General features: G+C 39.6%; 1 protein-coding gene across 1 annotated transcript in view; it reads right to left on the reverse strand.

The window, feature by feature from the left end:
• The window catches only part of LOC118367563 (dynein axonemal heavy chain 7-like), a 238,437-nt gene that overhangs the window by 172,396 nt on the left and 51,922 nt on the right, over positions 1-14,119 (reverse strand). The window contains 1 exon segment of the mRNA XM_052493948.1: positions 2,206-2,399. Within this exon segment, the coding sequence (XP_052349908.1) occupies positions 2,206-2,399 (194 nt within the window).

Below are 14,119 nucleotides of genomic sequence, written 5' to 3' on the forward strand. Positions count from 1 at the left end.
ATTCGGATTGTTTTATACTGTTCGATTCAACTTCAACCGAAAATAATTTCCTGCATTTCCACCAATTTCTGCATTTCCTGCACTCATTTGAGATCATTTTCACACTGCCACGATATGGGCAAAAAATACTAGGCCTTAATTTTAACCAAATGTTGCAATTGTGATTTAGATTAAAAAAACACTTGGGTAAACTTTTGGAATCATGGAAATATAATGTTTATTATAATTATATAGTTAGAATATAAGTAAGTGGGCACTTTGAATACAGTGTTGTTTGACATGACAACAAATGAAAATGCAATGGAGTTATTGTGACAGGTTAGGAACCAAAGTGATGTTCCGTGTTTCCTATGGGACCCTATAATCTTTAGCTACATTAAAACTTTATTCATATAGCCAACATATTCATGCTTCGCCTGTTCCTCTTTGATTTAGAAGATACTGTTGCACAAACAACATGCTGATTTAGGCCTCAGTACTTTTAGCCAGTTAACTAGTGATTAGCATTAGGGGCTAACACGAGTTAGCATAACTTGCAAAGAAAATACAAACTAGCTGTTTGCAGATGTAAGAAACACAAACTAATATTGCAATTATAAAATGCTTGTGGATTTATATTAAGATCAAAGTGGAAACAACATCGTTGTCATCAACATTGTTGCATGTGCTGCATTGACCATGGAAACTGAACGAAAGCGTCTAGTGGTCAAGCAACAACAAACCCGCTCCTTGAGTGACTGGGGGTGGGAATAGGTCTGTGAGGAAAGCAGCATGGAGAGAGAGAGAGAGCAGAGAGGGATGACTCAAGTAGCGGAGTCAACAAACCAAACAATCAAATACTGTTATAGAAGGTAAAGTAAAAACACAAACCGGTATGTGCATCAATACCAGTATATAGTAAAATACAGTATACTGCCCAGCCCTACTTCACAACGTTGACATCAGCAAACCGCTCGCCCACACGACGCCAAACAATCCATCTGCCATCTGCCCGGTCCAGTTGAAACAGGGATTACTTCTCCAGCATGCCAGTGGCTGTCAAATGTGAGCATTTGCCCACTGAAGTCGGTTACGTGGAGAAAATCTTAGATTGTGCAAACCCACACTTTCATCAGCTATCTGGGTGGCTGGTCTCAGACTTTCCCACAGGTGAAGCCGGATGTGGGGGTCCTGGGCTGGCGTGGTTAAACACGGTCTGCGGTTGTGAGGCCAGTTGGACAAACTACCAAATTCTCTAAAAGGATGTTGGAGGCGGCTTACGGTGGAGAAATTAACATGACATTTTCTGGTAACAGCTCTGGTGGACATTAATGCAGTCAGCATGCCAATTGAACTTTCCCTCAAACATCTGTGGCATTGTGTTGTGTGACAAAATTGCACACTTTAGAATAGCCTTTAATTTTTCCCAGCACAAGGTGCACCTGTTTAATGATCATGCTGTTTAATCAGCTTCTTGATATGCCACACATGTCATGTGAGGATTATGTTGGCAGAGGAAATGCTCACTAACAGGGATGTAAACAAATTTGTGCACAACATTAGAAAGAAATTAGCTTTTTATGCATATGGAACATTTCTAGGATCTTTAATTTTAGCTCACAAAACATGGGACCAACAGTTTACATGTTGCGTTTATATTTTCTTCCTAACAAGTGGTTAGTGTGTCCCTGAAGTCTTACAGTAAAGGCTTGAGCTGTGCTTTTTCAAGAGCAATCAATTTAATTTCAGCAGTGTCACAATCAAGCTAGTGATTGCCTGCCTCGGTTGAGTTACACTCTAGGACCTTGGGCAAGAAACACTTTATCCACAAAAATAACCCACTTTTACGGCATAAAGGGATAGATTTACAAAGAGTTTACATTGCTACAAAGCTTGGGCACTTCTCATAGTCGGGAGGGAATACAAATCATACTGTTTACTTCCATTTACCCACCTATCAATGCTACAATACAACGCATAATTTACAGTGTAACGCACTCGTGAAACAGGGTTAATCCCACACGGATAGGACTGTAACAGTCATTTTAGCATTTGCTTTACCCTGCCTGGAGTGCCAGATGGACAGAGTTTTCCATTTTAAGGCTATTCCATTGGTTCCATTGTGCTAGGCAAGTTCATTCAAGCCCAAATAAGTATTTAAAATTATTTCAAATAGTATTTGAACCCAGGTCTGAACGGGTATAAGGTTAATGCCAGTGCTCTTACCTTGTGGGGTCTTTGGTTTCAGACAGGATCTCCAGCAGCTCGTCGTTGGACAGGAAGAAGAATCGTGGAAAATAGAGGCGCTTCTTCTCCAAGTATTCATTGAGGCCCTTCAGGATCAACTCCAGGAACTCATTTGACTTCTTCAGCTTCTCCAGCATCTGGTCGATGGCCACCACGGCCAGCACGTGCTTGTCCTGTCAGGAATAGAGGGAAATTGAATATTTCCAATCATCTGGGTCTGACCTGTATTTAAAGGAGCAATCTGCAGTTGCAACATCAATTTTTGGACTTAAATTAGTAATAACTAGAAAAGGACATGTACTGAAGTAAATTTGGTGTGCTTGCTAGTCTTGAAGTATTTATGGTTGTGAAATAGTAGTATTAATGGTAGTAATACGGTTTTCATAGGCTGTGTTAGTTATAGTGACCCATTTCGGGGTGGTTTGCAGGGTCGGAAATTAACACCCGCCACCCACCAAATGTGGGTAGAATTTGGCGTGGTGGGTAAGAATATCTATTTCACCAGGCACGTTGGCGGGTGGTCACACAGAGCATTTGGGAACAGGCCACAAGTGTGACTTTGTCATTCTGTTTCTTGGCAAGACATTGTTTTCTTCACACACTAAGTTGTTTGCTCCAACTGTCTGCTGCTACGAAGACATCGCCGTCTGAGTTTTTTTCCATCACAGACAAGCAAGTGTCCAACTTACCACGGTAACGGCACGTCCCTTAAAGGGGCAGCTGAACATTTTTATCTCACCTATTGATTGTGCTTAATTGAGCATGGATCACTCCTAAAAATGTATATTCATGAAATATTGGTAATTTCCTATCATTAAAACACTCATTATACTTTCATTGTTCTCCTATATCAGTGGTCACCAACCAGTCGATCGCAATCTAATGATAAAGCTTTGCGTTCCTATTTCTTTAATGTTTTTCCCGCTGTTGGTGGTTAGTGAACTTTATTCAGCAGCCCTAGCGCCGGGAAGGCAAAGTGTTCCCATTTAATGTGAAAAGCAAGTCAAGTTCACTTATAGGACCTACCGCTGGCCAATCCGATAGCTCAGATCACCGTGTCTGCAGTTTCCTCGAACCATAGACTGCAAAAAGAAACCTCAAACGCACAGCAACGTTGATACTATGAGATCAGTGGCGATCGGTGCCATTTAAGATGAGGGAGGATGATAATTTATTTTTATGAGCATGGCCTAATTTCTATTACAGCTCAATGCTAACACTGATAGGTTTAGGCGACTACATGATACTCATAATTTCCATATACCCATCATGAGGTTGCTACAAATTAGCGTATGAATGAAAGTTTACAACGCAGGTGCACAGGTCAAGATACATTTGAGCAATCAAGGTGTAATGACATTGACACATTCAATACTATCTTCCACAATCTTGCCTGCATCTATCTGATCTATTAGTCCAACAGTTGCAAACAAACAGTTTTGTTCCGTTTAAGAAACGTTTTCTACAGAATCGGAGGAATGAATTCACCCCTGATCACACACAAACACAGTTCACTTTCATAGCAGCCAGATCGTGGTATAATTCCTTCTCACATCTATGCGCTCTCCTCCTCTCACCGTTTCCCTTCGCTTGTACACTTCAGTGCACAACACATCAGCTGTCTATGACCAGACAAAAAAAACTTTCGAAGCGCCATACCTTCATATTATAAACGCTAATCGCTACACACAGCCATGTCACCGCTTCAATCATGCAGTACAGTGTACAGTTAGCAAGCAGTTTAGCAGTTAAACCTGCTGGTTCTGGTGGCAATAAATTAATAAAACCATGCTTACCTTGACTTGGAAGAGTTACAGTGTTGGATAGCAATAGCCAGCTAGGTAACATAGCATCTCTGTTTGAGCCGGATGTTTGAGTAGGCTAAACTAAGTAGGTGAAAATTAAAATTGAAAAATAAATAATGAAATCTTACTAGCTCTCTGTCTCGCCATTTTGAGCCTGTAAACGAACCCATAAATGCTGATGCTCCAGATACCCAACTCGTCTAAAGAAGGCCAGGTTTATTGCTTCTTTAATCAGCACTAACATGATTGCAAAATGTTTTTCTAATGATCAATTATCCTTTTAAAATTATAAACTTAGATTAGCTAACACAATGTGCTATTGGAACACAGGAGTGATGGGTGCTGAAAATGGGTCTCTGTACGCCTATGTAGATACAGTGGGGCAAAAAAGTATCTAGTTAGCCACCAATTGTGCAAGTTCTCCCACTTAAAAAAGATGAGAGGCCTGTAATTTTCATCATAGGTACACTTCAACTATAACAGACAAAATGACATTGTAGGATTTTTAATTAATTTATTTGCAAATTATGGTGGAAAATAAGTATTTGGTCACCTACAAACAAGCAAGATTTCTGGCTCTCACAGACCTGTAACTTCTTCTTTAAGAGGCTCCTCTGTCCTCCTCCGTTACCTGTATTAATGGCACCTGTTTGAACTTGTTATCAGTATAAAAGACACCTGTCCACAACCTCAAACAGACACACTCCAAACTCCACTATGGCCAAGACCAAAGAGCTGTCAAAGGACACCAGAAACTAAATTGTAGACCTGCACCAGGCTGGGAAGACTGAATCTGCAATAGGTAAGCAGCTTGGTTTGAAGAAATCACCTGTGGGAGCAATTATTAGGAAATGGAAGACATACATGACCACTGATAATCTCCCTCGATCTGGGGCTCCACACAAGATCTATTGACTGACCTGCAGAGAGCTGGGACCAAAGTAACAAAGCCTACCATCAGTAACACACTATGCCGCCAGGGACTCAAATCCTGCAGTGCCAGACGTGTCCCCCTGCTTAAGCCAGGAAATGTCCAGGCCCGTCTGAAGTTTGCTATAGAGAGCATTTGGATGATCCAGAAGAAGATTGGGAGAATGTCATATGGTCAGATGAAACCAAAATATAACTTTTTGGTAAAAACTCAACTCGTCGTGTTTGGAGGACAAAGAATGCTGAGTTGCATCCAAAGAACACCATACCTACTGTGAAGCATGGGGGTGGAAACATCATGCTTTGGGGCTGTTTTTCTGCAAAGGGACCAGGACGACTGATCCGTGTAAAGGAAAGAATGAATGGGGCCATGTATCGTGAGATTTTGAGTGAAAACCTCCTTCCATCAGCAAGGGCATTGAAGATGAAACGTAGCTGGGTCTTTCAGCATGACAATGATCCCAAACACAGCGCCCGGTCAACGAAGGAGTGGCTTCGTAAGAAGCATTTCAAGGTCCTGGAGTGGCCTAGCCAGTCTCCAAATCTCAACCCCATAGAAAATCTTTGGAGGGAGTTGAAAGTCCGTGTTGCCTAGCAACAGCCCCAAAACATCACTGCTCTAGAGGAGATCTGCATAGAGGAATGGGCCAAAATACCAGCAACTGTGTGAAAACCTTGTGAAGACTTACAGAAAACGTTTGACCTCTGTCATTGCCAAGAAAGGGTATATAAGTATTGAGATAAACTTTTGTTATTGACCAAATACTTATTTTCCACCGTAATTTGCAAATAAATTAATTCAAAATCCTACAATGTGATTTTCTGGATTTTTTTGTTCATTTTGTCTGTCATAGTTGAAGTGATGAAAATTACAGGCCTCTCTCATCTTTTTAAGTGGGAGAACTTGCACATTTGTGGCTGACTAAATACTTTTTTGCCCCACTGTATTCCATTAAAAAAATCTGCCGTTTCCACCTACAATAGTCATTTACAATATTATTAATGTCTACACTGTATTTTTGATCAATTTTATGTTATTTTAAGGGACAAAAAAAATGTTTTTAAAAAACAAGGACATACCCTATTGCACAAACATCATTGCTAAAGAACTCTTTAATTGGTTAATGTTAATGTCTTTAATTGGTTAATGTTGCTTACGTTTGTTAAGTCATGTTTAATAAAGAATCTGAGTCGTAGACTTGCATTTTGACTCAAAAAGTGACCGTGACTCAGAAAAGAGGACCACTGTCCTAGATTTATTTGTGTTCTTCTACATTTGTGTTCTTCTAAATGAGCACATCATTTAGTCCTTGTAAAAAATAGAGCCGTGAACTGTAATAATGAATATGCCATATCACTATCTTTTGTGGCACTTTGTTGATTCTTGATGTTTGTTGTTTGTTTGTATCTAAACGTTAAAAAAAATCCCCAATTTTGTCATATCCAATTACAATCTTGTCTTATCGATGCAACTCCTCAACAGGCTCGGGAGAGACAAAGGTCGAGTTATACGTCCCCCGAAACATGACCCGCCAAGTTGCGCTCCTTAACACCCGACCACTTTAACACGAGAAACCAGCCGCACCAATGTGTCAGACTGTTTTGTCTGCCGTGGCATGCAGGTGCTCTGCCCTCCACAAGGAGTCGCTAGAATTTGGCCCCCCGGCCAAATTCTCCCCTAACCTGGACGAAGCTGGGCCAATTGTGCGCCAGACGCAGCCTGGGATCGAACCCGGGTCTGTAGTGACACCTCAAGCACTGCAATGCCGCCTTAGACCGCTGCGCCACTTGGGAGACCCAGACACAGGTCACAAAAATGAAATGAAATTAAGCAATATACCCCATTACTTCTTACTAGTAATATATTTCCTGTTTTAGAAAAATAGAAAGCACACATCTGTTTTTGTTTTTGGTGTAATTATGGCAAAATAATATATTTTGGCTGGTAGAAAATCTGATTTTTTGTATCCAACTGTCAGTGGCTGGACCAAAAAGTCAATTGATGGTGGTTTGTAGGTGTGGAGTTATTATAGTGAATTATAGTGGCCTAGTATATTAGGCTAGAGAGATCACTATATCATCAAAAGCCATATCATGTGCTTTTAAGTTCTAAAAATCCTCTCGTTTAAACATTGAAAGTTTTGTGCCAGTGGATTTCAGTTTAGAATGTTGAAGCCTGCATTCCACCATTGAAATGAATGTGGATTCAACCAGCTTTATAGTTTATGAAGTATGAATAGTAGTAAAAAGCTGTGTTGAAGCCATCTAAGTCGAGTCAGTTTGCACATGTCAACATTTGGGTGGTGTTTTTAGCTGAAACAGATCTAGAGCAGTGTGTATCCAAATGTTGCCTTTGAAGTCTATGGAGTTATAGTTGCAAAATTATATATAGTATCAAGAGGCTTTTGACAAGCAATCTAATTTTAGTCAGTCTTAGCATTTCAAAGTTGGTTTCATGTTTGTAGCATAAATGGTTCAAGAGCAGTGGTGAATCCAAAAAATGTACCATTGAAGCATATGGAGCTTTTATACACATTTAAAAATGGTTATAGTTCAAAAAGTATAAATGGTTTCAAAAACCAATCGAGACCAGTCTGCACATTTTCTTAGTTTGAATGGTGTTTCTATCTTAAATGGTTGCACATTAGTAGCAAACAGAATTCGTCCCATTCAAGTCTATCCCCGAAATGCATTGGGATTCATGCAACTATGGTTGTAGTGTGAATAGTACAAGTAGCATCAAAAATGTGTTTTCGAGCAACAGTACCAGTGACAGTCTGCACATGTTAAAGTTGTTTTGGTGTTGGTATCTTTAACTGTTCAAGAGCAGTTGCGAATGCAAATGGGATTGAGGCGGTAGGTAGACTAGCGGCTAGGGCGTTGGGCCAGTAACTGAATGGTCACTGGTTTGAATACTCGAGCCGACAAGGTGAAAAATCTGTTGATGCGCCCTTGACTGAGGCACCTAACCCTAATTCGCTCCAGAGGCGCAGTACTTCTATGGCCGACTCTGTAAAACAACACATTTCACTCCACTCATCTGGTGTATGTGACTTTTTTCTTTTCAAGTATACCCATTTAAAACATTGTTCAGAAAGTATAGATGGTATCAAAAAGCTGTATACAAGCAACCTATTCCAGACCGGTCAGCAGTTTTAAAGTTTCTATCTTACACCCTTGAAAATAAGTAGCGACCTGAATTTCTCCCATTTAAGTATATGGCCACTGAAATGCATTGGGATCTCTTGCAAATATGGTTATGTGAATAGTAGTACCCCTTTCCACTCACAGATATGGGTTGAAAATGGCAGATTTTGTAATTGAAAAGCACCTAAATTGGAACGTAGTGGATGTACATTAACATGCTCCTGTATACATGACGTCAGAGCTCTGGTTCCCTGCTTCACAGCTCTGTATGGGTATTGACTGCAGCCGTTATAAACTTGAGCACCACGCATATCAAGAAGATGACCCATCCCTCTCATTACTTGGGATACTTTTTTAAAAAATTGTCAGAGTGAGGGAAATGCTGTAAATCGAGAGGATATCATACATGCTTTGATATCATACAAACAAACCACACACCTGAGTTCAAATGTGCACCTCACATTTCCATATGTGAAAACTCATCATTTACAGTATCAACATTTATGATCGCTTTGTTTCATCCACATTTACAAGGATGGCGTGTTATACCCTGGGTTGTCCTGAACAGAATGAGCCTGTTTGTTGTATTGTGAAGAAAATTAACATCGGAACACGCGCATGAATGCACTCATGAATCCATTCTATTTTTTCTATACCAAAATTACAATTTGCATGTCTGAAGTGACTTTTGAAAGCCTAAACATCCTAAGATTGTATGTATTACTTAGCTAGTCATGTTGGCAATAGAATAAGCTTTCAAATGATGCCCATCTGACCCAGATTGTGATTTATAATTGAACATTTTGGGATAGCGTAAACAACAACAACAACAGTAATTGTGTGATGGTGGGGATGTTCCAAACAAAACACTACAAGTGTGCTTGCTTCAGTTCCTCAATGGCAAATCTATGAGAGGTCAAAATATCACCTTATAGTTGAAAACGCTTTCATTAAGTCATGAAAGTGCATTGAAATTACTTAATAACTGTGCACAGTTGGAGACGTGTGTGGCCACTTAGAGACACCAGTTGGATCTCTCACTATCTATAATTTTGATGAGATGGATGGTCAGTCCTTGCATCCATAGCTATGTCTATACATTTGAGAGTGGTTACATTTCTCCTGCCCCATCCCTTTTTACATAAACAGGGGTGGTGATAATGCTTTGTCATTGTTTCAACTGCTGATTGCCGCTTTAAGAGTCTCCGAATAGGAGTGCTGATATAGGATCAGTTTTGCCTTTTAGATCATAATAAGGATTATAATGACAGGGGGGACCTGATCGTAGATCAGCACTTCTAGTAAGACGCTTTTTGAATACAGGCACTGATGTGTGTAAACAATTTGAGTTACCCAGCTACATGGTGTCTTATGTCAGAATATGGCCCTGACTGTGATAGAGTCATTCTTATTCTATTTGCCACACTTCTACGGTATCATATTCACTTAGAGACGAATCATTACTTATGATATGCTTGTGAAATGTAAACTTTAGTGCAAATCTAGCATTGACCTGCACAAAAGTCACAGTGTGTCTTAAAACCTGTTGATCCTACCCCCTACATTTTCGAACATTCTGTTAAAAATCGCGCAACATTTCAGCGCCCTGCTACCATGCCAGGAATATAGTATATGCATATGATTAGTATGTGTGGATAGAAAATACTCAGACGTTTCTAAAACTGGTTAAATCACGGCTGTGACTATAACAGAACGTGCGTTTCATCGAAAAGCGCAGGAAAATCTGATCACTGAAAATGGGAAAATATATCAATGCGCCACTTGAATGTATTGTTGAATGGAAACCACATTACCTGGAGCCGAGATTGCAATTCCTACAGCTTCCACACGATGTCACCAGTCTTGTCAATTGCCTAGGCTTTGTTTCTTGGTCAAACGAAGAAGAGACAGCCCATTTCTTCCGGTCTCCGACCGGTTGTTTTGGAGTAGAAATTTCTGAACATGATTTGAAGACGTGAAGCTATTGAATATACATCGCCCCGTGATCAATTTGATAGATTATTAACGTTTACTAATACCTAAAGTTGCATTACAAAAGTATTTCGAAGTGTTTTGTGAAAGTTTATCGTCAACTTTTTTAATTATAAAAAATGACGTTGCGTTATAAAACGCTGTTTTTTTCTTGCTCACACAGTCTTCATAGATCGATATCTAGGCTATATATATGGACCGATTTAATCGAGAAAAAAAATACCCAATAGTGATGTTTATGGGACATCTAGGAGTGCCAACAAAGAAGATGGCCAAAGGTAATGAATGTTTTATGTTTTATTTCTGCGTTTTGTGTAGCGCCGACTATGCTAATTATTTTGTTTACGTCCCCTGCGGGTCTTTTGGGGTGTTGCATGCTATCAGATAATAGCTTCTCATGCTTTCCCCGAAAGGCATTTTAAAAATCTGACTTGTTGGCTGGATTCACAACGAGTGTAGCTTTAATTCAGTACCCTGCATGTGTGTTTTAATGAACGTTTGAGTTTTAACGAGTGCTATTAGCATTTAGCGTAGCGCATTTGCATTTCCAGATGTCTAGATGGGACGCCTGCGTGTCGGGTCGACCTAAGAGGTTAAGTTGTTATTCTGCAATTTGTCTCCATCCATATTTATAGCATCCATGCTCTGAGTTTACTACAATATCCTCATTCAAGCCTCCAGCCAAACATAAAACTAGGATTTTAAAAAGTCTTGAGGCCCACAGTACAATTCAGGTCTGATCTGATCTCAGCTGTCAACTAATTTAACATGTTGGCTCTAGACATCCCTGGAAGGCCTAAAGTATATCTAATCTTCCAAGGTTAGATGGGGAATGCATGATCACGGCTCTGAGGGATACTACCGTGCTGATATAATATGAAGAGCACAGACAGAGATAATGCAGAGAAACATAACTCATAACTAAACTTGGAGTTATAAAGTGTCTTCTTAACGACAAGGAAAAGTTTTAAATGTATCCATTTTACTGATAAGAGAGACTAAACCATTTTGTTGTTGCTATGATCAACTGTGTTAATAAAAGTTCTAAACAAACACGTAACACCAAAATGGATATCTATCTCTGTGTGTACTAAATTACAACTAAACCACATACCGTAGACCAACTAGCTGCAGTCTCCCCTTCTTCATGAAATGAGAGAGCAAAGTTAATACAGTACAGGGAGTCCTAATGGAACTTGAATTCTACATTATTCACATTATCGGCTGAAGGCTTTAGAGATTACTCTAGTCTTGCCTTTTTGTAATGTACACAGTAGTTGTACAGTACAGAGCAATTCCCACAGAGATACTATTAATTGAGTTCTAAATGTAAATCCATGGCAATTCCTATCCATGTAAATGGAAAAAAATAGGCATAGAAGAGTACGTGATGTATTTGATCTAGTATCGCACATTGTTCTAAGGGTTGCACGGGAAAAGTCTAAGTTCTTGAAGTAAGGAGGGGAGTTATAATGGAGGATGGGGGGGATTTAAAAACATGCTTTTATTATTTTATCCTCTCTTTCTGCCCTCCCACAAAGTATAGAACCCACACAGCATCTAGTAAGAGATAATAATTGCCTTTCTTCTCTTACTCTGATTGCTATTGATTTATTTGAGGCAGTGGCTGGAAATTTTACTTTAATGATGTCTCTCATTCCAAAATAAACTTTTTCTGAAGACTGACTCTAAAAGCATGTAATAAAGAAGTGGTAATAAGCACCCCATCTCACGAAGCCTTCTTTAAATCACCTTTTGTAACCGTGAAAATTTGTCATTTGATGATCCTAATGCGAGAAAGGGGAGACTGCATTTTCTAAGATTAAATCCCTTTTTTGTTGGATTTTACGGGTGATAGTCTCCCTTCTCGAGATTACATTATTAGCGACATTCCGGCTACTGTAACCAACTCACGATAACAGGCTAAATCAAATCATCAACCTCATTTGGCAAGCAAACAGTGAAATAAAAAGCTGATTTGATGAGTTTGAATTGGGTGATTGTGCTAAATTGTTCGCTCCTTATTCAGGACAGATGATTTAGCCATTGTAGGATTCAGAAAAATGGCAGCTCTCACATCAGACTCAGTTTTCTTGCACATATCTTGGTATAATACAAGATAATGAAAGGGACATTTCTATTTAGTCTGTGAACAGAAAGGCTTTGTGAGGAGTGAGACACTGAATAGGTCCTCTCCTGAGTGTAAGCACTTTTTTTTTTTATCTACGTTCGTTTCTCTGAAAATCCCCCTTCTCTCTGTACACATAGCAATGCGCATGCCCCACCCACCTCAGGAATCTTCCCTTTCCAGTCGTTATTTCCATGTTTTTGTGGGGTGGAAATTAACTTAAGCTGCCACATACAGTAATTGTCACTGGATCTATTTATGAAAAGCAACGCACACTCAAACTGTTGCTTGTACAAAGCGCATTTTCTTATGCGTTTTTCCCTCAAACGTCTGTTAAGAACGTGTGACATGCAAGTCCCCTTCAAAATGTCAACAATGGAACGTGGTTTTTGATTTGCATCTATTTCAAAGGCAACGCTTGGACAGGGATTAAACGCACCAAGGTAATATTTATGGATGACATTGCCATAATGTATGTTTAATGTGTCATTGTAGACTTTATTGGCCAGACAGATTAAATCCTTCAGCATGGGAGTTGAATTGACACGACCAAGAGTTATAGTACAGTATAGTATAGTAAGAGTGGTAATGCAGTACCTTAACTAAAAACATTGTCATTTATAACCTTGTCCCCCACACACACACAGGCACACAGTACCCCACCCCTCTCCTCCACCTCTTCATCAACCTCCTCAATTTACACCTCCATTCCTCCATGCACATCTCCGTTGTAATGCTCTCATTACAAGTGTGTGGTGTCAAAGCATTTTACCTTGAGAAGGAAGGAAGGAGAAGGAGGGGGGCGGAAGGAAGGGACTTCACAGACAGACACAGACACACTCTTTCTCTCTGCTTGGCATACCTGACAGCTCAATCATGACTTGTTTTAGTTCAGGACATGACCCCACCCCCGCCCCTAACTGGGAGAAATACTGACTGTGAAAAAACATAAGAAAGAAAACATGAACAATTTTCACTCCCATCTGCATCTGAGGACAAGCTGACACATTAATTGACACATTAAAGTGGAGAGTAAATAATGACTTGCGGGATGAGGCTAGTGTGAGCTTCATGGATCTGGAGCGCACCCCTGTGGTTGAAGATACAAATAAATCACATAAAACGCACACACGCGCACACACACAGACTCAAATCTGGGAATTAGAATTTATTGAAGTAAAAATGCTCCTAAATGCTTTGTGTGACCACCCGCCAATGTGGCTGTGAAGAATAGACATTCTACCAGCCAATGCCAAAATCTACAGTACCAGCATTTGGCTAGTGGCTGGTGTTAATTTCCTACTTCACTTCCGTGTACACAATATTCTGGGATGATTTAAGAGACAGAGGAGAATGCGATCATTGCACAAGTGTGTGTTGATTTTTCTTAATACAGTTTAATACATTCATTTGAAATGTTTACCAAGTACCTCAAGTAGCTTCCAAAAATGAACAACAAAATGTCGTAGATAAGGGTTTTGATCTTGCACACATTGTAAACTATTTGTGTGTTGGAATATTCTATAGAAGGGTGTTAATATTAGGAAAAGTATACCCACCTGTTTTATAAACATATTCTTGACATAATGTTATATGCCCAGAGAATTTGACAAAAACAATCATGAATATGAGTGAAATTCATCATGATCAGGTACAGTAGAACGTGAGATTGTAATGGGGTGGTACCTTAGAAAGATGCAGGTTGGATAGAGTAAATACCATGCAAAAACAACAACAAAAGGTAGCACCTGTGTATATGCAAATGGGCCAAACGTTTTCAATCTAAAACATTTATCCAAGCAACAAAACACAAAAATAGGCCATGGATTTCAAATGTTGGCATGTGTTGTTTCAAAGCAGAAAATTACATGAATATTGAACAGAATTCAAT

This window comes from Oncorhynchus keta, chromosome 34 (assembly GCF_023373465.1).
Source record: "Oncorhynchus keta strain PuntledgeMale-10-30-2019 chromosome 34, Oket_V2, whole genome shotgun sequence".
Taxonomy (NCBI): domain Eukaryota; kingdom Metazoa; phylum Chordata; class Actinopteri; order Salmoniformes; family Salmonidae; genus Oncorhynchus; species Oncorhynchus keta.